Here is a 25,093-nt window from a genome sequence, read left to right on the forward strand (position 1 = left end):
CGGAAAGACATCGAGAAAGTCCGATCGAGTGGTATGTTCTGAATGAAAAACGATATCCGCAGCGCCCTCTATTGTGCAGAAAACAAACAACCGGAGCGATAACTCTGTATGGTTGACACTGAATGTTCGTCCTTGAAAGGAAGGGCAGGAGCTAGACGCAGTCAGTTCACGGACGGAACCCATTTGACAGGTTGACTGAATCGCTCAGCTGAAGTCAATCGGAAAGCATGGCATCAGCTCCTAAGTCCGACCAAGATAAAAGAAAGCAAATTAGTATTCGGGGGATTGCGCCTGTGGAAAATGTATCAAATGTGAAGTCCACTTTCAACAGGCACCTTCACTACACCCTTGTGAAGGATCGAAATGTTGCGACCCCCAGAGACTATTATTTCGCTCTAGCGCACACAGTGCGTGACCACCTAGTCGGAAGATGGATTAGAACCCAACAGTATTATTATGAAATGGACCCAAAGGTGAGAGTTTCTTGAATATGCAGTTATGTTAATGCAAAACCGGCAAGTTGACACTCAGCTGATTCGGTAATGAAAGGTCGAACCGAATAAGGCCAAGTACAGTGACCTTGACAGTCATATTATTGTTTGGCTTGTATTGTCATAATATGTAACTGTTAATCATGTAAATGCACCTAACACACGTAATTTCAGTGTCTTTATCAGTGACCTCTGTTAATTATGTCATGTTAATTTCATTAAAAGTGACTTTATCATGTTTATAGTCAGTCTGCGAAAGACAAAACCACTGGCAGTGCACATCCCTGTTACCCCATCGTGGTTGAAGGTCTTGTTCATTCTCCAAGGTTTAAAATAACACACAACCACCTTTACACTGTCTTTCAGGCAGAGGTAAACTAATCTAACCATTAACATGATACTTCGGTAGATCATACTAAACCCGCAAATTGTTAAGGGTAGTCAAGGGTCGATCTGAACCGTGTATGTTAAATATGTGAAAATGATAAAGTCAGAACCAGTGATTGATATCATGAACTGTAGCCTTTTCTGTTGGGCAGCAACAATATACAGTCAACCAATTCACCAAGTATGACCACCAGATCCAATTAGTTTCTGTTATGTCATGGATAGGCCGATGGATACTTAAAGGTCACATGCAACCAAAAAATCAAACATAATCAAAACACATTTATCACTTATTCATGACATTTAATATACATTGCTGCTTTTAAAAATACAAAAAAAGAAAATTATAAGCGTACAATCGCGATTCAAAAGTGCAATGTTTTGTACTTCGGCTCACTTCTCCCGAAACGAAGCCCTCGGGAGACTGAACCCAGTCATAGAGGGTGGATATGCACTCAAGTGTAACGACGGCTTCAGATTGGCTGTTTCATTTGCTGACATGCTGAGGGTTGATTGTGTGTACAGAAAGATGATCTGTTTGATGGGCATTTTAGAAGTATAGCCAGTCACAAGAAAGTAAGATTCTTTATGGATAACAACTTCTTTTTGTGTACTTGATGCATCGTTTCAGTATGGATTCATATACTGTTGTCAAACAAAATCATATACACTAAAAGAAGTCGTTATCCATGAAGAATGTATATAGAGATGTTGGGTGTGGAAAATACATGTTCTCTGCATTTGTGCTCGATCCATTCAAATATCATGTCAGTAGGGATGGTAAACTAGTGCGTGGCTGGAATCTGTCCAAGTACAAAGCAGGACTTGAAACTGACAAGAGTTTGCACCAGTTTCCGTCAGATCCAGTCATCCGAAAAAAATGAATGTAGTTTGTTTGCAACCTACAGACATAAAAACATGTCATGTGTATCACACGTGCCTAATTACATAATGTGGCAGACACGGGACTCGGTTGCACGAGTCATTAATCAACTTGTTTACTTTATGTCGTATAGTCTGATAGGTGTTAAGTTCAAATTGCACGTGGTCAATGATTGAAGCTGTGTATTGCATGTTGTCATTAAGTAGACAGGCAGACAGACATATAGGTGTGAATAAACCAGACACTGAGCTTTTTCTGTGACAGAGACTGCTTACCACAATCAACAAGTTTTTTTAACGTAACGAGTAGATTATTTACTTGTTTGTGTGCACAACCAAGATTAGACTACTGTTCACGACTTAAGACGCTGGGCATGCATACTGTTTCAAGCTCCACGAACCTATTCACTGCGCATGCGTTATGGACGCAGCGGAGCACAGCTGTTGAAACCAGTTTTCCCCCCAGCGCTGGGGGGAATTTAGTGAAACGTTTGAACTCCGATTTCGCAGGCTTTTCTTCCATCACGTTTTTTTCAACTTTATAGGTTGAATTGGCATTTTTTATGATTAGTTTCGGTAAGTGCATACTGAAAGGTACCAGAATCTGCAAAGTTGTGTTTTACGTTGCATGTGACCTTTAAAACTTTACTGGGTGTCACTTTAGAACCTTTGTACAATGAGAAGGGAATAGTTTCTCAAACTTCCTACACTATGTACACTACTCTTAGATTTTTTGTAATAAAGACAAATCAAGGGCAAAATGATATATGTAACCTCAGTATCTTCAGTATTTTGTTGTAAAGTTTGTTTATTCACAACAGAACACCACATATATTCATGATTGTAGACTGGTCATTTTAGGTATATATATATTGGTCCAGTTGGTGTGTCTCAGAATGCACTGAGATGAGATGCTGTCTTGTTTCTTTCCATGGGGAAGTAACCTAGCAGATAAATGTGTCACTGTGTGGTGCAGTGTTGTGAAACATAATCATGATAATCGTGCTGACAGACAAGAGAGATTTCGTTATGTCCTGTGCACATTTCTAGCTGATGCAAAGGTGCTATGTGTGAAATCACGACATAGGGTTACCAGTAACATCTTGATGTTGATTAGTAGGCTCTTGGTGTCAATTAGATATTCCTTACAATGAAGTTTTTAGGTTAATACTAATATTGCTAGTCTATCTTAACTCCCATTTGCAGATCATAAGCTACATTAGACACCAGTTAGTCACTCATAGTCATATAAGCAGGGTTTACCTGTGAATATCCGTTGTGCTTGTTAACATTAAAGTATATAACTACTGGCATGAAAATAATACGGCCAAGGACGGGTTTAGTTTCCAGACTGATAATGTTCAAGGTTTGTCTACCTACTTTTTAATCATGGTAATATGAGTACATGGGATGACACAACATGTTCAGTTGGTTTCAGCAGAGACCATATAATCTATTATATCATATACGGTCTCTGGTTTCAGTATATTGCACCTTTTTGTCCTCAGCTGTGTGAGGTAAACAGGGATATCTTATCACATTGTTATTCTAACACATGACAATATTTGATTGTCTTTTCTAAATCCAAAAGTATTTTTTGAATATTTATGTATTCTTTTGAGGTGTTCGTAATGAACATTTGAAACTGTCATTCTATCACATGATTATTTCATTGAGGAATACAACATAGAAGCAGATCTATGAGTCTGTTGTTCCAAAGATGCCATGATGGTTACTCTAGCATCTTAGTTCTGAAATAAACATGTTTTACCCAAAACAACCCAGTTCCTAAGCTATGTTAATAAAATATGATAAAAAGGAGTAAAGAGACTTTGTTCATTTTCAGAGCTTTCAGCATTCTCTTCTCACAGAGGTTACTTGTCATATCTTCCTACAAACCTCTGTTCTAGTACGGCCATAATATCCCCTGGCGGCAAAAAATGGCAACAGATTTATTTCCCTTTTTTCTGTCCAATCAGAACACGTGTTACATCGACCTAGATTCAACTTGACAAATGCAAGCAATGTGGAGAAACAAATATGACATGACTGAGTTCTGTCTAGAAGAAACATTTGAGTATCGCAGTCGGGAAGAGGTTCTAGTTTTCACGATGCATCCGGAAATTACTGAGATCTTGCAAACGATCACTTTTGAAACAAGGTCGCTGATTGCACTACTAAATCTGATTGCCTCCAATCACGAGTCTCAAACACTCACACCATGAAAGGGTCGTATTAGAACAGAGGTTACGTAGGAAGATATGACAAGTAACTGCTGTGGGAAAAGAATGAGCTTTCAGCTGCATAAGTCTAGATTTGCTATAAATTCTAAACATACTTGGGCTAAACATAAATGTGATTTTTTCGGTTTACACTGACTCATGGAGGTACAGATTCTAGTACTTTGTTAGGTGAATCCCATCCGGGATTCTTACCCACGTTCTTAGTCTATCCCCTAATACAATGTATTACATTTTACCACTTTCTAAATTGGCATGCTTCATAGCATAGGTTCCATTGAAAATATTAGTTTCAGGACCTGTATGACAGATTACATGATGGTTGGCTAAGCAGTGTTCGAAGTAACCACTAGCCGGTAACCCGATACTTGGTAAAACTTCCCTGTGCAAGCAAAAATACGATGATAGCCCTGCTTGCTAGTGTAAATTTTCAGTCTGTGAAAAATTCTCAATTGCAAATAGCGCAATGGTCTTGTTTCTTCCCTGATTGACAGAGTGCTCAGCTGGACTGCCACTGATCGAATAGTTATAAACCTGAAATTTGTGCTGAATCATCTGGTCCTGACAGTTTGTAACTTGGGTGCTTAACTTTTAACTTTATGAAAGAAACAATAAGTAACTACTTTGAGAGTTTTGTATCTTTATTTAGTTTGGCTAGTAAATATTCATTCGGGCTAGTAACTTTTACAACTTCCTAGTCAGGTTTACTAGCAATCCTGAAAAAATATTTCATACACTGGTTGGTAGTGGAATCTGGGAGAAGGTGCCATGTTGTTGTTATCTGCATACATATCATGGGTGGTGAATATTCAACAGATTTAACATTGTTATTAGGCATTTTTCATTGATACATCCTACCTCAATTTGATAACTAAGTTAAAATGACCATTACAATTTACACTGACCACAAAAATGTTTCACCCACTAATCAACTTTAACACAAACACTATGTTGACAACTGATATGAGAAAAATCCAGAGCTCTTGAAATATACTCATTTTCAGTCATTATCATCAAGGATAGACACATTTTTAATGCTGCAATATGTTCTCATCTCCTTGTCAGGAACCATGGTTCATCCCTACAAAATTAAGAGACTTGATAGTTTCCACTGACTAGTTTGTTCAGTGTAGAATGACAGTTATTTAGCCTTATTCATAAACAATATTTTTCGAGACATGTTAGTGCAGATACTATCTCTGTTCCTGATCTGATGGTGTATGTTAAGTAGCTTTACTCTTGACCCAGCAGTAACCAAGATAACAAGGATGTATGTTGGGTTTGATAATAGGATGTTGTGCCCATCAGTTGTGCTGTAGACATGATCAAGCCCTGAACTGTACAGTTATCTGTTTCAGCAGCTTGCTTCCTTGCAGCATGTTGTTGTAACCCATGTTACACAAAGAAATCTTATTGCTTAGATGTGATTGAACGCCCACATCTTAACATAAAGTAACATTTACCATTTAGTGTGAATTCAACTTACCTATCCTCAAGACCTATTTATATTGTAAAATTTGATTTACAAGTAACAAAACAGGTTCACAATTCAGGAAAGCAATTGACACATGATTTTGATGTGGTCAAGACCCCATTTGACATTTTAGTAGATCTTGATGCAGTGTATCGCTGATAATACCTTGATATTGATATTACTAGTGATAACTGGGTGGTGCTGCTGTTTGCTTTGCGATAACATTAATATCAATGTAGTTGACAATGTATTTTAGTGATAACTTGATATTGATATATTTTGTTGATTACTGGATTGTCTCAATTATTTAATTAATTATTTGACTTCCACCTTATAGCTAGAATATTGCTGAATGTGGCGTAAAAATAAACTCACTCATTGATATTGTTTGTCAGATAGTATGGGTTTACAATCATGAGTTCATCCTATGGCAACATGTTCTAATTTTTACTCGTTGTGAAGGTATTTAGCTAAACCAGCAGGTATTGGGATAGAGAACTTTGATAATAGGCCATTTTCTGAATTTGGAATGGGCCACAGTCCTTGTATCAATAATAAACTTCTGAATTTTAAAGGGCCATTTTTTATTCGAATGTGCAAAATGGCCCATGGTCTTGCCTTTCCCAATCCCTGAACCAGCTAATACCAAGAGTTATAAGATAAACATGTAACCATTAGAGGTGTGACGATACAGAATATTTACGATACGGTGTGTATAGTGATATCCTGGAACAATACGATACGATTCAATACACATCACAATATGTTATCTTCAGTTATTTTCTTTAGAAAAATATATTTTGATATCAAGTAACGGTGTAAATATTGACATAACCGTCAATTTCTAGTGACAGTGAATTTTATTAGGTCAACAATACGTATCATGATGCCAAAAAGTATTGATATGTTTATCATTCGATTACGCATCTATCACGATTATCGATACTGCAGTATGTTGTCACAGCTCTAGTAACCATGTTGTTGGGATGACTTGTATTTCACTGAAAACAGGACCAATGTAGAAGAAAGATCTTTTGACCTTGGTTTTTGGGAAAAGGTTTGTTTGTCAAAGAACTTTTGTTTGAAATCCTACTTAATCCTCTCAATGCTATCGTCGAACCCATTCGACAGGAGTGCAGGATAATGACATCTCCAAATAAAACTTGCAATAATTATTCAACGAGTCGGATTTACGTGTCATATGAATTATGTATGGAATGCACTAATTCTCACCTTTTTAAATATGTAATGTTCAATACGTTTATATACCTTAAAACGAAACGACCGCGAAATAAAAATGAGATCGCCGAATTTCTCGGCACGCAGTCGAAAATAACGGCCATTGTTGACTTCCAGCGCACCACGCCGTGTGGTACCCAGTCTAATATTTTCTTCATAATGAAATATTCTTTGATAGTTTAGTCGATATTTTTTGTTCCTTGACGAAGAGAAAGCTCATAAGTTTCCCATTTTCTAAAAATTAGTAACTTTCGGCTCAAATAAATATAAACAAAACCAATCTCAATGTTATATCATCGATTGGACGAACAGGAACGATCATGGCAACGGCGGTAAACAAACAACTCCACATGTATCGTGATGCCGAAGAAAATGTGCCATCCTTTTGACATATTCAATTATTTTATCTGGAATTAATTACACGGTGTGAATAGGTAAATGTTATTGCCTCTGCACAGAAATTACCAGATTTAGCGATTTTATTTTGATTTGGTTTGATAAACCTTCCAACATTCACAAAGTTGACAGCCGTTGTTGACCCGAAAGGGCGTGGCCAAACTCGCGGTCTTACTAAGTGACAAGATACGAAGGATGTTGAAAATATGTGTTCATAAGCAGAATCTGAACACATATACATTGAAAGAAAACGACTCAATACCTATATAATGCAGATCATGAAACAATATCACAATATTTGTAATTGTACCCACCCTTGATGAAACCGGAAGCACGTACACGGCATGGCACTCGTGGAAGTAAAATGTGAACGAGTTGGAAAACGACCATTGATACAGTTTCTAAACTGATTCAAATTCCCGTAAGATCCATACTACACACCAGAATTACCTTTCAGTCATCCTCAGTCATTTACTATTAGTTGTGTTCAATAGCAGTTGTCATTTGTTGCTTGTGTTGTAGTATTTCTCCTGAAGTTAGCCGTCGATGTGTTGATCTTTAGTTTAGCAAATCCGAAGTCGATGATTTTCGCGGTCTATTTTTTTCAAAGAATGTTCTGACACGGGGAGACATATAAATTGTCAGTGTGTCGTAACAATAACAGAATATTCTTCTGTGTATATCGTTACAAGAAGAACAATTTTGATGATTGAAGATCTCATGAAAAAAAATCATTTTTCCTTTTGCAGAAACGAACGAAACCAGAGCTAGTGTGAGAATGTAACGTACAGTAAATGTATTTCATAGAAATTAATTACTGCTTAGAAAACAACTGTCATCGTCTTTGTGAATCAGTATTTATTTTAGACATTAAAACAGCTAAACATCACATCTTTTGTTCACGAATTTGGAGCAAAATTGAAATTATTTTGTTACTCCAAACAGCTGAGCTTTCGGAGTTAATTCTTCCTAGTATAATGCAGGTAATGTTTCAGATCAAATTGTTTGACGTGTGTGCATATTTGTATAAAAAAATCATGTCATGTGGCTCAGTCCGTGGTTCCATACAGCTTTTAGATATTGCACTAGTGCAATCTGAACTGCAAAATGTACCTCATGTTTATGGCCATACTTTTTACCTACTTGCACACTGTCTATGTTCATATTTTACTGTTAAAACAGACTTCATCTGGGAAACAGACTGATGATCCAAACTCTTGGAGCAGTGATTACACTGACAGTGATCGAAAGACAGACTCATTTTTTTCTTGTGATGAAATTTCATGAAGTAATGTGAAATTATCATACCAGATCTAGAATAATTTTGTCGTAGTGATGTTTTGAATATGGAATATCAAAACTACAAGTGACAGATAATTAAGTGTTGAGTAGGAGGTGCAACCTATGTTAGTCTTTGGCATCAAGGTAATCATGTGGTGGCAAGTAAATTTCTTTTTTCCTAATACTGAGCTCTGCAGTGAGTGGTTTTTGTTGTCCAGTTTGGAGCTATTCTTTAAGATTTCAATTTGGATTTTTTTTCATTGCCATGTGTATATGGCAAAGACATATATATCAAATGCTTCCAGATCTTTAACGGAAGACTGCTCAGTCCTTAGCACTTTGTTATTCAAGGAAGACTGTTCTTCATGTTTCTTGTTTCATGATGGTTTAGGCTATTGAACACTAAATAATTGGAGTATATCACCATCAAACACTTCAGCAAACAGAAACAATCCTTGAAAGTTCATTAGACCCATTTCATATTGTGACATTGCTCCAAAACCCAGGAAAAGACAATAAGGTAGAATAATATATATTTACAGAATATGAAGCATGTTTACTTTCACCAGAGACAATATAACTTCTTATATGTATATGGTTTCTTTTTTATCAAATGATAACATTTTCCGATAAATTTGCATGTACTGTTACTTCAACAACATAAATGACATTATTTGTCATGTGCGATTCAAAATAATTCACCAAACAAAGTGGTACTGCTGAAAACAAAAATAACTCATCACCCATTTGTATTTGATGTACATTTTGGCACGATATTATGAAGAAATAAAATACACAAAATAATTTGTAACATCTATCCATATATTTCATGGCATACATGTAGTTGTAATAAAAAATTGTGCAAAACTGTCAGCTTTCCACATTACTGAAAGACATTAATTAAAATTTGGTTATTTACACGTTGCTAATGCATTGACAGATTTTAAGTGTCTTTGCCTTTGTCTATTTGAGAGAGAAAAATAATTGTCATAATATTAATATCATTTAACATATTAAAGTGTATGTAAAGATTTAAAGTTGTAACCAGGTATGAAACATAAAGCATTGACAAATCTATCGTAATTATTCATCAAGAACGTTAATTCATTGCATAAAATTATGAATGTAATTCAACTTGTTCTAAAGTGAGACATATAATTTTCCCAATCATGTAATATGAACGCAATTTCTATCAAATCATCTCCGATTTCATGTGAAACTATAACTGAAAATATATTTTTGTTTATAAAACATGTATACTGCAGTTCTTACTACACTACATCGTCATAAAAAGAAAAGCATGAATGTTATTTTGAAACACAAATGCCACGCCCATATCCGCGCACCTGTTGAGAATGATCTTTGTACACGCTTCTGTGTTGGACCATGTGAAAAAAAGAATAAGCTGGGATCAACATGCATCACAATTATATCTTTGCTATCTTTATATTCAGTGGACAATAAAGTAATGTGCCTAATATGAACAAAAATTCAAATAAAAGATACTGAAAAACTTGCATCGGCAGTGTTGATCGACTACTGTTTCCGGGTCACGGGAGCATACAAGGTCAAACTGGTTCGGCTATGTGCGAATTATATAGTCAAAAATACACCAAGAAAATTCTATGAGCTCTGATTAATCACTTTAAACAGTTATTTGTGCTAAATTCAGGCGAAATATCTCCAACTTTTCTGTTCATATTCAATTGCGAATGAATTTCATCAAGCAATCCCCGTCTGTGACATCACATCCGGTGACCTTTGCACTTACTAGAAAACAAGTTAGATTTCACAATCTTAATTTTCGTCCGTCTTTCGTCATACTAAACGGAAAATGATACATGGAACACTTGTAGAATGAGAAATTCTCCCTCTTTCACCAGGTCTTACACAGAAGAGTTCTGTAATCTTTCTTCTGACCAAAAAAGCTATATTTTATGTAGGAGTTCGACGAAGCGCGCCATGTTTGTTTTTTCGTATGCGTAACACGATTTAACACCGTCTTTTTGTGGGTTTGTGCAAAAATTAATGAACCATAACACTTGATATTTGCACTCATGAATGCTTATGAATCATGTATTTTATTCTGCTATTTTCATTACATGACACGTTTAAATAAACGTAATAGTGCCATTTCAGTAAGACCTGTCATGACATCGAAAATATTATTTGTTTACGACGAACGTTTTCGATTATTTTTTTTCAGAATTATTTTTTAATTTGTCGTCGCGCGGATATTTGCCGATACAAATATACGAAATTAAAGTCAGATACTTATGAAATATCAGTAGTAAGAATATTGAAATCGGTTTGCGATAATTGGACAATTTATACGGTTCCTAGTATAAAACGCATCCGGCTACCAATCGAGTGATTCCGGTAAATTCAGGAAAATTTACTCTATTTATGTTTGTCTTGTAATTAATATCTGTACGTTTGAAATTATCTGGATATTTTTTGATAATAATGTTTATTTTTGTATGTAGTATTAATGAGCTGAATATTTTTTCAGTTGTCCCTTATTTAGTGACGCACTGAGTGTTTGAAATCACCCACCCTCTTATTAGCGCCTTATGCTGAAATTAATTCAGCAGGCTAAAGGTTAAGTATGTAGTATGCATTTGCATTCATGGGTTAAGCTACTGATCTCGTAGAAAGTTTCCTGTTACCTAGACTTTTGTTTGGCCCTCTTGTTTATACTTGTGAAGTGACACTAACAGACTGATTAATATGATTTTACATCTGAATGAAATAGTACTGTACTATAATATGAACAATAATTATGAAATCATATTTGACTGTATTCTGTGTTCGGACTTGAATACAGGGACCTTCTGAATCTATGACATTTATGAGATATTAAACTCAATATGATGTCCTCAATCATGTCAATAGTTGCCTTTGTTAGAAATATAAGGGATGTCCTTGAGGTTTTCTCATTGCATTGTTTTTAAGGGATCCCTTCATCGTAACATTTTTCATATCACTGTTATGACCGTACCCTTTGACCTTCATGCTTAATTACAAATGTTTGGTGCTCAGTGTATTTTAACCTGTGTCTGTCTAATCTTGAAAAACAGGGATGTTTTATCTACCAGTACATATACAGGCAGTCAGACATGTCCCATTTGTGGGGAGATTGGTGATGTGTGGCACATTGTTCCATGTAGTAACCTGACGGTAGCTGAAAGATGTTTTCTTTATGTGCTGTCCATGCTACATTGACCAGCTTTTGATCTACAGAGTGGGAACGTCTATGAAGTGTGTAAAAGCATAGATTGACTTGAAGGTGAAGCAAGGCCAGGAACACACTTGTCAACTTGGAGCTCTGACCTTGATCATGTTGGCTACTGATAGTCATTCCTTTCACTGCTTCACTGAAATGCGTTTATGACAGACAGTATACATTTACCTGGGTCCTGGAGGATTGTGCTGACTAAGAGTGTATTTCATGAAAGTAAACGTGAAGTAGGGATCATGTTGCCTGAATCTGCTTCGTCATGCTGAAATGACACATTTGATAGATTTCCGCCATCCTTGTTTTTCATACATATCAGTCATTACATATGACATTGAGTGCACTATCATTGCAGGGATGGCTGGGTAGTCTTGTGGTGAAGGAGTTAGCCTGCCATACAAATAAAAGGGTTTCAATTCCCATATGGGTACAACTTCAGCTACAATACATGAAGCCCATTTTCCTGCAATAATGCTAATCCAGATACTTTTGATAAAAATATCAGTGCTTCCTAAACTTTAATGACATATTTGCCACATCCTGGCCTTCCTACAATATCTAAAAAAATCTTTGTATTGAGTCATATTTATGCTCTATGATTTATTCACACATACTTATGTGGATCAGAGTATGCGTGTGACATTGTGCATGCATTTTAGATTTTCTTTGTGTATTTAGTCACATTACCGTGAGGAAGAATGTTAGATGTAGTTGCACAGTGAAGTTTGGCATATTTTTCTTGTAGTCTCACACCAAGCATTCTAATTTAGGTATCACAGTTGTGTAAAATGTTAAGTAAGCACTTTCACCACGTTACACGGATGTGGTCATATGCATATCTCTTTTTCCATTGGAAATGATCTGCTTGATGGAAATCCCAGAACACTGTGCAAGTTGCATGGGAACATTTCCAGATTTTGATATCTGCCAAGGAATACGCATGTCCCATGGAATGTAGCTTTGTCAGTGTGTCAGTTATAGTGCTGAGAGAATTTCTTTATGGTAAACCTTTGTCCAGACTGTTAGATGAGCTGTCGTAATACATATTCTGGGAACATTTAAAGGGAAGTAAAATTACGTCTGATTGATGTACCCAGGTCAGTTAGAGCTTTCATAATATGTGTTAAAATTGGTAAAGGCAGGGGCCATGGGCCATTTTGCACATTAGAATAAAACATGGCCCATTTAGATTTTGAAGTTTACTATATAAGGACAGTGGCCCATTGTAAATTCTGAAAATGGCTAATAATCCTGAAAATGGCCCATTGTCAAAGTTCTCTAACCCAGTGCTTGATATGTACCTGATATTTCTCTTCCAAAAATGCAGATAGATTGTGGATTTTGCATTTCTAATGTTCTCACATTCATTTTGATCACATTTGTTTAGTCCACAGAAATCATCATTAATAATCACCAGCAACATTAAGGTGATTTGTAATGTTTGGCATCGTAATAGTCAGCATCCTTACAGTCAGCTAGCTATATGCCCCTCGAAGGAAATAACCAGGAAATCAACAGCTCTAGGTCAGTCCTTGGACCATCAGAATATGGACAATAGGTCTGTGCTAATGGAACTCCTTGTTGTTGAACTTGAATAGGCTATCTCATCAGCTGGGTAACCAGTTCAAGTTATGTCATAATAATAAGTCATAAATCAGCCATTCAAAGAATGGAACTAAAAGTACTTACATACAGAAAATTCTGTTTCTGCTACTTGGGTGATTTCTTCATTTCATCATAATCGATAGATGAATATACAATTGAATAATTGTACAATTATGAATGTTAATGACGTTTAACAAAGCAGAATTACTGAACTGCTGCTGAAACACATGATCAACAATCCATTCAAAAGATGTCATTGTTCGACATTTAGAGGGTACATGTAGTTGAACAGGAATATGTTACAATCAGCCTGTCTGATGTCAGAGAGCATCCTGGTAGTGCAAGTTTGTGAACATCATTGTGACAATTTAACAAGTACCTGATTTAAGTGATCCATGTGTCAATAGTGTATTGTATAATGCAGTTTACATTGTGATTAGCAACAGGTGATATATGTGGAATGTCCTATAATCAGTTTTCATGCTATTTAGAATTGATACCCATATCTTATACCCTGGCTTATAATGAGGCTGTCACATCACAGAACAGTTAGTAGGGCTGTAATGATGCATCCAACTATCGATTGATTGCCATTGTTTAGTCTTCAAAGGCAATTAATCAATCGTAGAAACAAAAAACTATCGATACATCGATAGTATGTGTGACTATCGATAGTTTAGTAATTGACTTTTGTTGGTAAAATGAGTTCAAATGAGACCATTCAAGTAAAGAAAAAACTGTTGCAATTGTAAACACACACACACACACACACACACACACACACACACACACACACACACACACACACAGAGAGAGAGAGAGAGAGAGAGAGAGAGAGAGAGGGCAATCATGTAGGAATAAAGATGTAAGTGTATTTGTTATGCGCAAGCATGTGGTGATGTAAGTTGTAGGATGGTTGATGACCTGAGTAGGGAAGCAGGCACTGGTGGAGAAGATAAGGTCCAACTTGGGGAACTGTAATCCAGCAGTGGCAGATGTTGTCCAGATGTTGTATGAGTTTTATAACCATGGTAACAAGGAAACAATGGATCTCCTAGCTGTCACATGTTGCTTGTCACATTATTTGTTTGGTCAGAGTAGTGCATATTTTGGTCAACAATATGGAGGTTCAGTAATCAAGAAAACATCATCAGAGTTTACAGAAATCGCAAATTAGTATGACAAAGATGCATAATTACAATCTATTATTTTTTACTTTAACTTTCAGAAGCTTTGTTGTAAGCTTGGTTTTGAGAGGAAATATTGTATTCTTGATCAAGTCAACATCAGTTTCCTTTGTCGTTTTTCTTCATAAACATGGAAAAACAGTGGTGTCAGTTTCAAAAAATTACAGAATACATAGTTAGCATGAACAAGTAAATATTGTCAGTGTTATCAGAGACATGACTGATAGTTCTCTGAATATTTGTAACAATTTCAGTGTGTTAGCTTGGTTAGTCCTGTTTAACAATGTGAATTTATGTGGTGTATTTTCTGAACGTTTTAAATGAACAATTTGATGTTAGACGCATTTCAGACAATGTTGTGACGTGGTATTTATTCTCTGATGTTGAGCTCTACATAAGGGGACGGCTGATGGACTGGTAGCCTATGTTTGAAAGCAGATGTATAATACAACAGCCACTTATCATATGCTTACAACTGTCATGTCGTGTCATCATGAGGGTCAATTTCCTGTAAGCATCATATTATTTCATCCTTAAGTTCTAAACTAACAACTAGTCACTGAAATGAACATATTTTACAGACAAAAATGTCCATGGATAGAAAAAAGTAAAATATAATGAAACAGAGCCCTGAGACTTTCTTAAGCTGTAGAAATCTCGACTTGCCACATTTTCTAAACTTGCGTGGGCTTTCTTGGATATATTTACTTCAGTGTCTGCATGACAGGTTATCCTAGCACACAAAGTATTGGTTAGCTCATATTGGTTGAATATGCTTGTCTCTTAAATCCAAGTAAGTTAGTATGTGAGAAAAATACCTAGGTGTTGATGATCTGTAGGTTGTTGACAGCTGCAGAGTCCTGCTTGTTCAAGGACAACCTGATAAAACTCTTAAACAACACCAGGCTGGTTGACATGTTGAAAAAAAAACAGATGAAATTCTGAATGATCATGTATAAACACAATAATACTGAATCAGGATGACTTGCTGTTACTATCCAACACTGATCAAACACAGCAGAAACTTACTGTTTACTCAACATGGTAAATGAAGAGCTGTATTAAATGCAGATTTGAGGGGCAAATAAGATAAGAATATGAATGTGCAATGTCAGGTTTTAAATGTTAAATTTAGCATCAATGCCAGCATTAAAAAGTTATTATGGTCATCTTAGTTCTACCAAGGCAACATGAAACACAAACCTGTTACTACTGATTGCAGTTAAACACAGTCTCTACATGTTACTAGTGGTATTGTCAGTGATTAGTAAACTAGTGTCCTCGTAGTAATGGTTTTGTGCTACATGCATAAAGTTCATGTGTTGACAACTCATACATGGTTGTGCAGCAGATACTTGATTGTAGACAAATTATATAGCTATATAAATACTCCAGTATTGTTATTTTAAACAAGGCACTTTACAGTCGTTAACTTACTTTTTAAAAGAAGTTAAAACCCAATTTATTCACTTTAATATTGTCATTTGTTCCTGACATGACAATTTGTATTCATATGAAGAAATTGGATCCATTACAGATTATTTTTAGACTGTTAGGGGCATTATAAGTGTGTAGATTAGATGTTTGGTGAACATTAGATGCCTACCCTTAATGCATGCAGTAAGTCTTGTAATGTTTAGTTCTAAACCACACATGTCAGAGGGGGAGGGGGGGGGGGTAACAAAGAAACATGATCTTAACTTCAAAGATGCTTTGCTGAAAGATGTGACAACACTACTTTACGTTTTTGCATTACGTCACTGTCGATTGCTGTCACTGTACTATCCTCATTGGCCCCCTCGTAGTCAAATGTAAACTTGGAACCCCAGGTCATCAAGCACATCAGCTGTAATCAACTCATATAGTCTCCTACAGTAAACAACTCTGTAGTACCCTGTTTCTTAGTTTACATTTGTCTCATTTTTCTAACATTATGTTCAATTTATTTCTATAGCTAGCATCCTTGTACTTTAATTATGATAGTTCAGGGCAAGAGTGTACCTTATTACACTTTATAGAGAAAACTATAAATCTGACATTTTTTTTGTCAGACTTCCATTGATGTGGAAGCTGAGGTCGGTTTGATCGCTGATTTTGTCGTTTCCTGATCATGTGAACCTGAGTTTGAATCCCTGATGGGAGTCAGCCCAATGAGTCTGTATTATACTGAGAAAAACTAATCCTGAATATAACATGTTTGTTTTCTGTCACATTGCTTATCATTACTAAACATAACAAGCATCTTAACACGAATATTCAGAATTTCAACCTTTGGTGTCATTTCTGAAGTTTGTTCTGCTATCAAGTTGTTGCCATTGAATTTTGTAACACTGAAATTCTGTAATTTGTGACCTTTCACATAATATGTTATTATTTCTGTTTTCCAAGTGACACTTACTGAAAAAGAAGTACATCTGTCTGACAATGATTGCATGAGGTTTTTGTTTCCAGCGTGTGTACTACCTCTCCTTGGAGTTCTACATGGGGCGCACCCTTTCCAACACCATGGTCAACCTGGGCATGCAGAGCTCCTGTGATGAAGCCATGTACCAGGTAATGCTGCACTTCAACATTTCATGACTCATGTGTGAGTTTTGAGTGAACATGTCAAGAACACTTTGTTAGATGATTACGGAAGAAGAAAGATTAATTTATGAGACCTTGGATGTGGGAGGAAATCATGTGCTGAAATCGTGTAGTCCTCAGTCTTAGTGCTCAATCATGAAGACTTCAGCCTTAGTGGTCAAGCATTGAAGACCTCAGTCTAAATCCTCTAAGCATGAAGACCTTAGTCTCAGTGCTCATGATGTCCTCAGCAAGGTTTTACATGATGCATGATTCCTGCATATTTGACACAACACTTTTGTAAACAACTTTCAAAGTGTTATTAATATTGTATGAGTCAAAGTTGACACCACTTTTATGAGTGACCCACAGAATTCAGTTCAATAAAATCGATTTGATATATATTTTTGTAAGGTGTTCATTATAGATATGTTTGTTATGACTATACCTTACCGTGAATAAATCACAAGCATGATTATTTTGTTCAGTATGCTTTCAACAGAATTGACCTGTGAAAAAATTTCTTACTGTATTATGTAACATATTAATGGAAGTGCAAGACAAAACAACAAAATCTTTGCAAAATTCTTATTATTAATGAATATTACACTGGCATTTTCATCTTCATAACTCCCAAATATTGAAAATAAATACTGTGAGTCATGATGACTTCATGTTCTCAAAGTCTGCGTGGAACCTTGGTCCTCCATTTTAGTGCTGAAATGATAGTGACCTCCGTCTTAGTACTCAAATCATCTTAGTTCTCAAATGATGAGGACCTCCATCTTCATGCTCAAATCATGAGAAACCTCTGTCTTAGTGCTCAAATGATGAGGCCCTCCATCTTAGTGCTCATGACCTCATCTTCGTGCACAAAACATCAGGTCCTCAGTCTAACAGCTCTATTCCTGAGGACTAGATACTAAATATCCCAACAGCAACTTAATCAATACATCAGTTGTTAGACATGGTTAGGGATATCCTGTGTGTCCTATGTTAGACAATGATTATCCAAGTCTATTTCTGCTGCTGATTTATCTGTAACACTCTGTGATCACCATAATGTTTGATGTTAAACCAATACCCTTTCGTTCAGCTTGGTCTTGACATTGAAGAACTTGAGGAGATCGAGGAGGACGCTGGTCTTGGAAATGGTGGCCTTGGTCGCCTGGCTGCCTGTTTTCTTGACTCCATGGCCTCCTTGGGCCTTGCTGCTTACGGCTACGGTATCCGGTACGACTATGGCATCTTCACACAGAAGATAAGTGATGGCTGGCAGGTAAGTTGGTCTCTGTTCAGGTTTCTGGATCTTGTTGGTAGTATGAAAATTATCCCCCCTGTCAAGTGTTTGTTGCAAGATGTGGATTGAGTGGTCATAGTGAGTGACATGGATATGTTCAATCACCTGTTTGGGTTTTAACGATACTGGGGAAAAAACAGACAATAAAATCTGAGTTTTTAACATTTATGATTGTTGGGCCTCAAACATACAGATTTGTTAAAAAATAACAGCATTATTTTTGTCAGAGGATACAACCTCCAGGGAATTCCTCTTTGTGAGAAGGAAACCTACAGTTTTGCAAGGGGGAAGTCTTCTTTGGAAAGTCTTCTTTGGACAATGTTACACAGTTTACATTGGTGAAGTTTCTCTCTCTGTTTTATGATTGTTTGTTGATACTTCACCTTAAAATGTGATAATATAAATGCAGTCAACTATATAACCAGATGAACTGTTTTGTGTCATAGTTGGAGGAGCCTGATGATTGGCTGCGCTATGGCAATCCATGGGAGAAAGCTCGCCCCGAGTACATGCTGCCGGTGAACTTCTATGGACGGGCTGAGGGTAACATGACAGATGGCAAGTGGGTAGATACACAGGTCAGTAAACATTCTGTTGTAACATTTGGATTTCTGAAAACGCTGAAGTTGGTGGGTTTAGGTGTATGCTGCATTCAGCAATATTCCAGCTATATGGCAGCAGTCTGTAAATAATTGATTCTTTTTCAGAAGAAGTCCTCCTTGGGGTACATATAAGCATTTTTATGTCCATTAAAAATCCCTACGACAGTTGTAACTATTTTGATAATAAAATATTTACAAAACAAAAAACTCGTTTTTGTCTTGTGGGACCACCTTTACAGGGCCCCCCAGGCCCCCTACAGCCAAGAGCAGGTAACTCTGGCCGTCTACCTCGCATCTCACTTTTCATGCTGTCGTTCAACTAGAAAGACATGTGTGGTCCATTTAGATAGTTTTTGTGCTATCTACCTACGGAATTATGAGTGAGAAAGAGTCAGCTACTGTATGTATGGTTCCTTTTCTTTCGCACGGGCGTTAGTTGGAATTTCTTGGCTGAAATTTTCATTCATATATTGTTGTAACTTTGCAGGTCGGGTCCTATCTTCCTGTCATGTGGCAGGCAAGATAGCGGTCTTTATGGCTTCTTTTTAGTGCGGGAAGTGTTTCGCTTGCGTCTCTCTTATTCCTACGTGTTTCTTATTAGTATGTTTTACATGCTAAGATGTCTTAACCCATTTGTTCTTGTTTCAGTCAAAATGGGTAGGTTGGTTTTTAAGACGTTTAGTCTTTTTCATTGCATTACGCACTTGTGTGTGCACACTTGTTATTGCATTTATCCGCTTATACTTTGTTGTTTAGCTGGGTTAATGTATTTTGGCAATTTATTATCGCCCGTGCGTTTATATTTTGCATATTGTGTGTTCAATTGCATACGTTTTCTGTACATCAGTTACCATTAGTTCGTTCTGATTGTTACAGTTTCGGGGTGCACCCAAGTCTTGGGTCTAGGCTCAGGCACGGGTGCTGTCCCTGTGGGAATGTCAGATCCAAGCTACGGCTCTGGTGTCGTTTTCCCCGCTGGCTCTAGGGGTTTTGCACCGAGCACCGGCTCGGGTGCAATTCCGCTTGCCGGCGCCGGTCCATCGGGTCTCGTACCGTTGGTCACCGGCAACCTAACTGGTGGTTCTCGAGCACCGGCTTTGCCGCCTGCCTCGGTTCCGCTCAGTGCATCGGGTGTCCCTGCTTCGGCAGCCGACCCCACAGGGTCTCAACACCCTGGTTTTTCAATGAGCCAGGGGTAGGCCGACTCGGACATCTCGGCTCTTCTGGGTCTGTTGTCCTTGTTGACGGGTCCCTTGTGCGTCGGGGTTACCGGCAACCTAACTGGTTGTTCTCGAGCACCGGCTTTGCCGCCTGCCTCGGTTCTGCTCAGTGCATCGGGTGTTCCTGCTTCGGCAGTCGACACCACGGGGTCTCGGCACCCTGGTTTTTCAGTGAACCAGAGGTAAGCCGACTTCGACAACTCGGCTCTTCTGGGTCTGTTGTCCTTGTTGACGGGTCCCTTGTGCGTCGGGGTTACCGGCAACCAAACTGGCGGTTCGAGCACCGGCTTTGCCGCCTGCATCGGTTCCGCTCAGTGCATCGGGGTCCCTACTTCGGCGGTCGATCTCATGAGGTCTTGACGCCTTCTTTTTTCGGCGAACCGATGGAGGCCGATTCGGAGCTTTTCGCTCCGTTCGTCCCCGGGGCAGGTGCGCGAATGGATCGCGATAGCACTAACCCGATTCCACGGAGTTTCGTCTTCCTGGGAAGTGTTTACTCCGTGCAGGGTAGCCGAGATCAAGGGGCTGTGCCGCAGGTGGTCGTCCCTGCGGACGCCCCCGATCCCGCGGAGTTTCGTCTTCTTGGGGAAGCGTTTCCTCCATGTAGGGTGGCTGAGGTTCAATTGCCTATTTTACCTTCACTCCTCAGTGGGGTAATTAATCTGCTCCTGTAGGGTAGCCGTTCGCGGTTCGATCTCCCGGAGCTTGACCGGCTACTTGATGGGGGACGATGCGCTATTTGACCCTCCTGTTGTTGACGAGTGCGTGTACGCCTCGATCGCACTTGGGGGGTCGTCTGGCCACTGCCAGGCGTCGGCTTGTCAGGGTCACCACTTGCCGCTTTTTACCTCATCGAACCAGGTGTTGCGCTCGGTTTCCGCTCCTTTGAGGAGCAATATCGGAACGCCGTGCAGCAACTTAAGGTTGCGGTGCACTCAGCCTACCTCTCTGTCTTGCAGAGGCAGGTGGTGTCACAGGAGGATGGGGACGAGGATTTTTCCTCGTCCACGTTAGAGCGGCAACTTACGGAGGTGCATTCACATTTGACGCGCGACTCAATGCGTTCACGAGTCAGATGATGTATGCTGTGATTGGCCTTCGTAGGTTATGGCTGTCGCCAGGTATTCACCGGCTACACAGCAGGCACTGCTGTCTCTGCCTTTCCGACTGGGCTTGACCCTGTTCCCGGGGGCTTTGACGGGAGTTAGCGAGGCCGCGGAGGCCGTTTGTCAATTCAAGGACTCTTAAGTCCTTTCTTGAACAACCCTCCACCTCTCGCTCGCGGCCTTCGGTCCTCAGCTCAAGCTATCCTGCGACTCAGTCTAAGGATGCGCCGAAGTGGACTGCTCCACTACAGGCACGGAAGAGCAAGGGCAGGGGTAAAGGGAGTACCTCCAGAACCCTCAGTTGTCCTGTTGCAAGCGGCAATCTCTGCCGTCGGCCGGGACACTTTGCCTTCTACCCGAAATTTCTGTGGGTGGTCGCCTCCCGTTATTACTCAGGGATGGCCACATGCCACAGTGGAAGCGAGAGCTTACTCCTTTTGCCGGGATTCGCTGCACTCCGGTGCCGAAGGTGGCAATCCTCCGTGCCGAAATTCAGTCTTTACTGGACAAGGCAACTATAGAGATGGTTCCATCAGGACAGGAGACTATGGGGTTTTACTCCACTTATTTCCTGGTAACCAAAAAGAACGGAGGGTTCAGACCCATTCTAAATCTCAAGGGTTTGAACAACTTGATAGAGGTGCCGTCTTTCAAGATGGAGACACTGAGGTTAGTGATCTCGTCTGTAGAGGCAGGGGATTGGCTTACGTCAATTGACCTCAAAGACGCATACCTCCATGTACCGATGCATCCCGAGTTCAGGAAATACCTTCGGTTTTCCTTCGACGGGGTTTGTTATCAGTTTCGTGTGCTCCCCTTCGGCATCTCCACGGCGCCAAGGGTGTTCACCAAACTCATGCTAGTACCAGTTCAGGTCGCCAGGGCGCAGGGCAACTTTTGTTTCCCGTACCTGGACGACTGGATCCTCAGAGCGCTCTCCCAACACCTAAGTCGAGAATCCACACAGAAGGTGATGGATATTCTCACCAGGCTAGGTTGGGTTATCTATCTTAAAAATCAACTGGTGCCGAGGCAGGATCTGGTTTTCTTAGGGGCGAGGTTCGAGACAACCCGAGGGGTGGTTTCTCTGTCCCAAGAGCGCATTTTCAAGGTACAGGGCATAGTGTTAAGGTTCCTTCAGTCCCTTTTTGCCTCAGCACGGACGTGGCTTCAGTTGCTAGGCAACATGGTGGCGACGGTGGACATAGTCTGGCGTGCACGTCGGAGAATGCGTTCCATTCAGCAGGCGTTAGCACAACAGTGGTCCCACTCGGAGAGCTACGAGAAGAATCTGGCTATTCCCCAGTGGTTGATACGTCACTTGCGGTGGTGGACAGATACCGGGAATCTATTCAAAGGTTTACCTCTGATGACCCCGGTACCGTCGCTCACAGTTCAGACGGATGCCTCCCTCACAGGGTTGGGGGGGGATGCGTCCTGGGCGATCTCGCGATGTCGGGACTATTGTCCGACCAAGAGGCGACCTTGCACATCAATGTGTTAGAGTTGAGAGCTGTGACGTTGGTGTTCGAACGCTTCGTGGGTCAGGTTCGAAGCCGAGTGGTTTGTCTAGAGATGGACAACCAGACGGCGATGTCCTACATTCTGAAGCAGGGCGGCACTGTGTCTCCGTCGGTCCTTCAGGAGGCGTGGCAGTTTCTACTATGGTGCGATCAGTTCAGCATACGGGTTGTGCCTGTGTATCTCCCAGGGGTCGACAACGTGCGTGCAGATGCGCTTTCATGACGTGTTCTGGCTCCCCACGAGTGGTTGCCCGATCGGGAGATATTCGGGATTATCTCCCAGTTGTCTGGGTCGTTCTAGGTGGATCTGTTTGCCTCTGGAGTGACGAACTAGATTCCGGGGTTTTTGTTCGCGGATTCCTGATCCGAGAGCGATTGCCGCCGACGCCTTCCAGTGGGACTGGACGGACAGGGTGTCGACGGCGTTTACGCCAATTCCCCTAATTTCCAAAGTTCTGTCTCAGCTTGCCACCCAACCAGCGCGGCTACTAGTGCTTCTCGCACCTCTGTGGCCGTCTCAACGCTGGTTTCCGGTAATACTCAGTAATACTAGTGTAGCCGCCGGTACTATTACCGCGGCGACCGAACCTACTATCCCAGGACGGCCAGCCTCACCCCAATCCCCAGGATTCAGTGGGTGGCCTGGCCACTGTCCGGAATCGTCTCCAAAAGAGCGGAATTCCTTCATCAGTTGCAGACACAATTCTGGCTTCGTGGACGGATTCCACGAATGTACAGTGTGAGGATAGATGAGCCTGTTATGCCTGCTGGTGTGGAAATAGAGGGATTCTCGATCCCTTTTCTTCGACTGTAGTTGAAGTATTGGAGTTCTTACCGTCTCGTTTAGAATCTGGCTTAGCCGCTTCTACGATTCGAGGCTACTCCATGGCTATTTCAGCCTTCCACATACCCGTTGAGGGTGCCTTGTTGGGACAATACCCCCGGGTACAGCGTTTTCTTGCAGGCATGGACAGACTGCGTCCGGTCGTGAAATTTGTCTCGAGTATTGGAATGGTTACCCACTCCTCTCGTTTATGACTTGGCCAACCCGTCGTTACAACTGTTAAGTTGGAAAACGACTTTTTAGTGGCGGTTACGTCTGGTAGACGTGTTAGCGACTTACACGTCATGTTTCCAGACCCGGATCTTACTATGTTCCATAAGGATCGGGTTAGCATTCGCTTACCGGATTCATACCGCCCAAAAAAATTCGATCATTCGCTTCGAATAACCGCGCCTATCGATCTAAGTGGGTGCATGCTGCCTGCGTCGTCTGATAATACATACTGTAAGGTTCGTGTATTAGACGTTACGAAACCTCTTAAAGTTATTTTAAGAGAATAGCCTTGCTGCGTACGGAGAAACAGCTATTTTGCTGTTGTGGTGGCGGAATGGCTGGCTATCCGACTGATACACAGACGGCATCCCGATGGATTGTATCGGCAGGCTGCAAGGTCTATATACATAAAGGCTTATCTCCCCAAAAAGGGGTTGTCAGCTCACTCAGTGAGAGCAGTGGCCACGTCAGAACCGTCATTACCAACTGAACAGACACACACGAGAGTGTGCTCGGTTCGGTCAGTCAGTTCCCTGCAGTAGACAGAATAGTTCTGCTCAAGCTGATTAAGCTTTGTTAGATAACTATATCTGTTTGCACTCGGTGTTGGGTAACTATCCATTCCCATTTTATCGGCGGTGATATTTGGTGATGGTTTCTTAATCCCGCCCTCTTTGGCTGGGTGCCTTACTTTCCTCTCCATTTCCCTGCTTAGCTTGCTAGTGCGGTATGGACAAGGTTCAGTTTGGCGAGTGTCCCGTACGTCCAGGTCTCCAAACTTTGATTTGGGTGGGCGGGGTTTGTCATTTGGGATTTCCCAAATTCTAGCCAATGGGCATGTAAGCTTTGACAAGCGGGTCCTCAGCTTTGTCACACCCCCGCCTTGATTGACATCAGCGGTCAGGTGACCAGGTCGGTGCCTTTTCTATTTCCGTGTGATTGTAGATTTGCACTTCGATCAAATGGACTGTTGCTGTCAGACAGAATACCACTCCCAATTGCTTCTCTTCGGGAGTATGTTTAATGCTTATATGTACCCCAAGGAGGACTTCTTCTGAAAAAGAATTATACAAACCTGTAGACGTTATGAATTCTTTGAAGAATGTCCTCCTTGGGGTACGGCCACCCGCCTCCCCTCATTCTGTCTGATACGTTCAGCATGAAAAGTGAGGTGCGAGGTAGACGGCCAGAGTTACCTGCTCTTGGCTGTAGGGGGCCTGGGGGGCCCTGTAAAGGTGGTCCCACATGACAAAAACGAGTTTTTTGTTTTGTAAATATTTTATTATCAAAATAGTTACAA

At 40.1% G+C, this 25,093-nt stretch overlaps 1 protein-coding gene across 1 annotated transcript in view; it reads left to right on the forward strand.

Annotated features, from left to right (window-relative positions):
* Positions 1–32: 32 nt before the first annotated feature.
* The window catches only part of LOC137294588 (glycogen phosphorylase, muscle form-like), a 40,540-nt gene continuing 15,479 nt past the window's right edge, over positions 33–25,093 (forward strand). The window contains exons 1-4 of the mRNA XM_067825634.1: positions 33–473; positions 16,872–16,973; positions 18,082–18,264; positions 18,732–18,863. Coding sequence (XP_067681735.1) covers positions 228–473; positions 16,872–16,973; positions 18,082–18,264; positions 18,732–18,863 — 663 coding nt within the window. The 5' untranslated portion in view covers positions 33–227. The remainder of the gene's footprint in view (positions 474–16,871; positions 16,974–18,081; positions 18,265–18,731; positions 18,864–25,093) is intronic.

This window comes from Haliotis asinina, chromosome 8, assembly GCF_037392515.1.
Source record: "Haliotis asinina isolate JCU_RB_2024 chromosome 8, JCU_Hal_asi_v2, whole genome shotgun sequence".
Taxonomy (NCBI): domain Eukaryota; kingdom Metazoa; phylum Mollusca; class Gastropoda; order Lepetellida; family Haliotidae; genus Haliotis; species Haliotis asinina.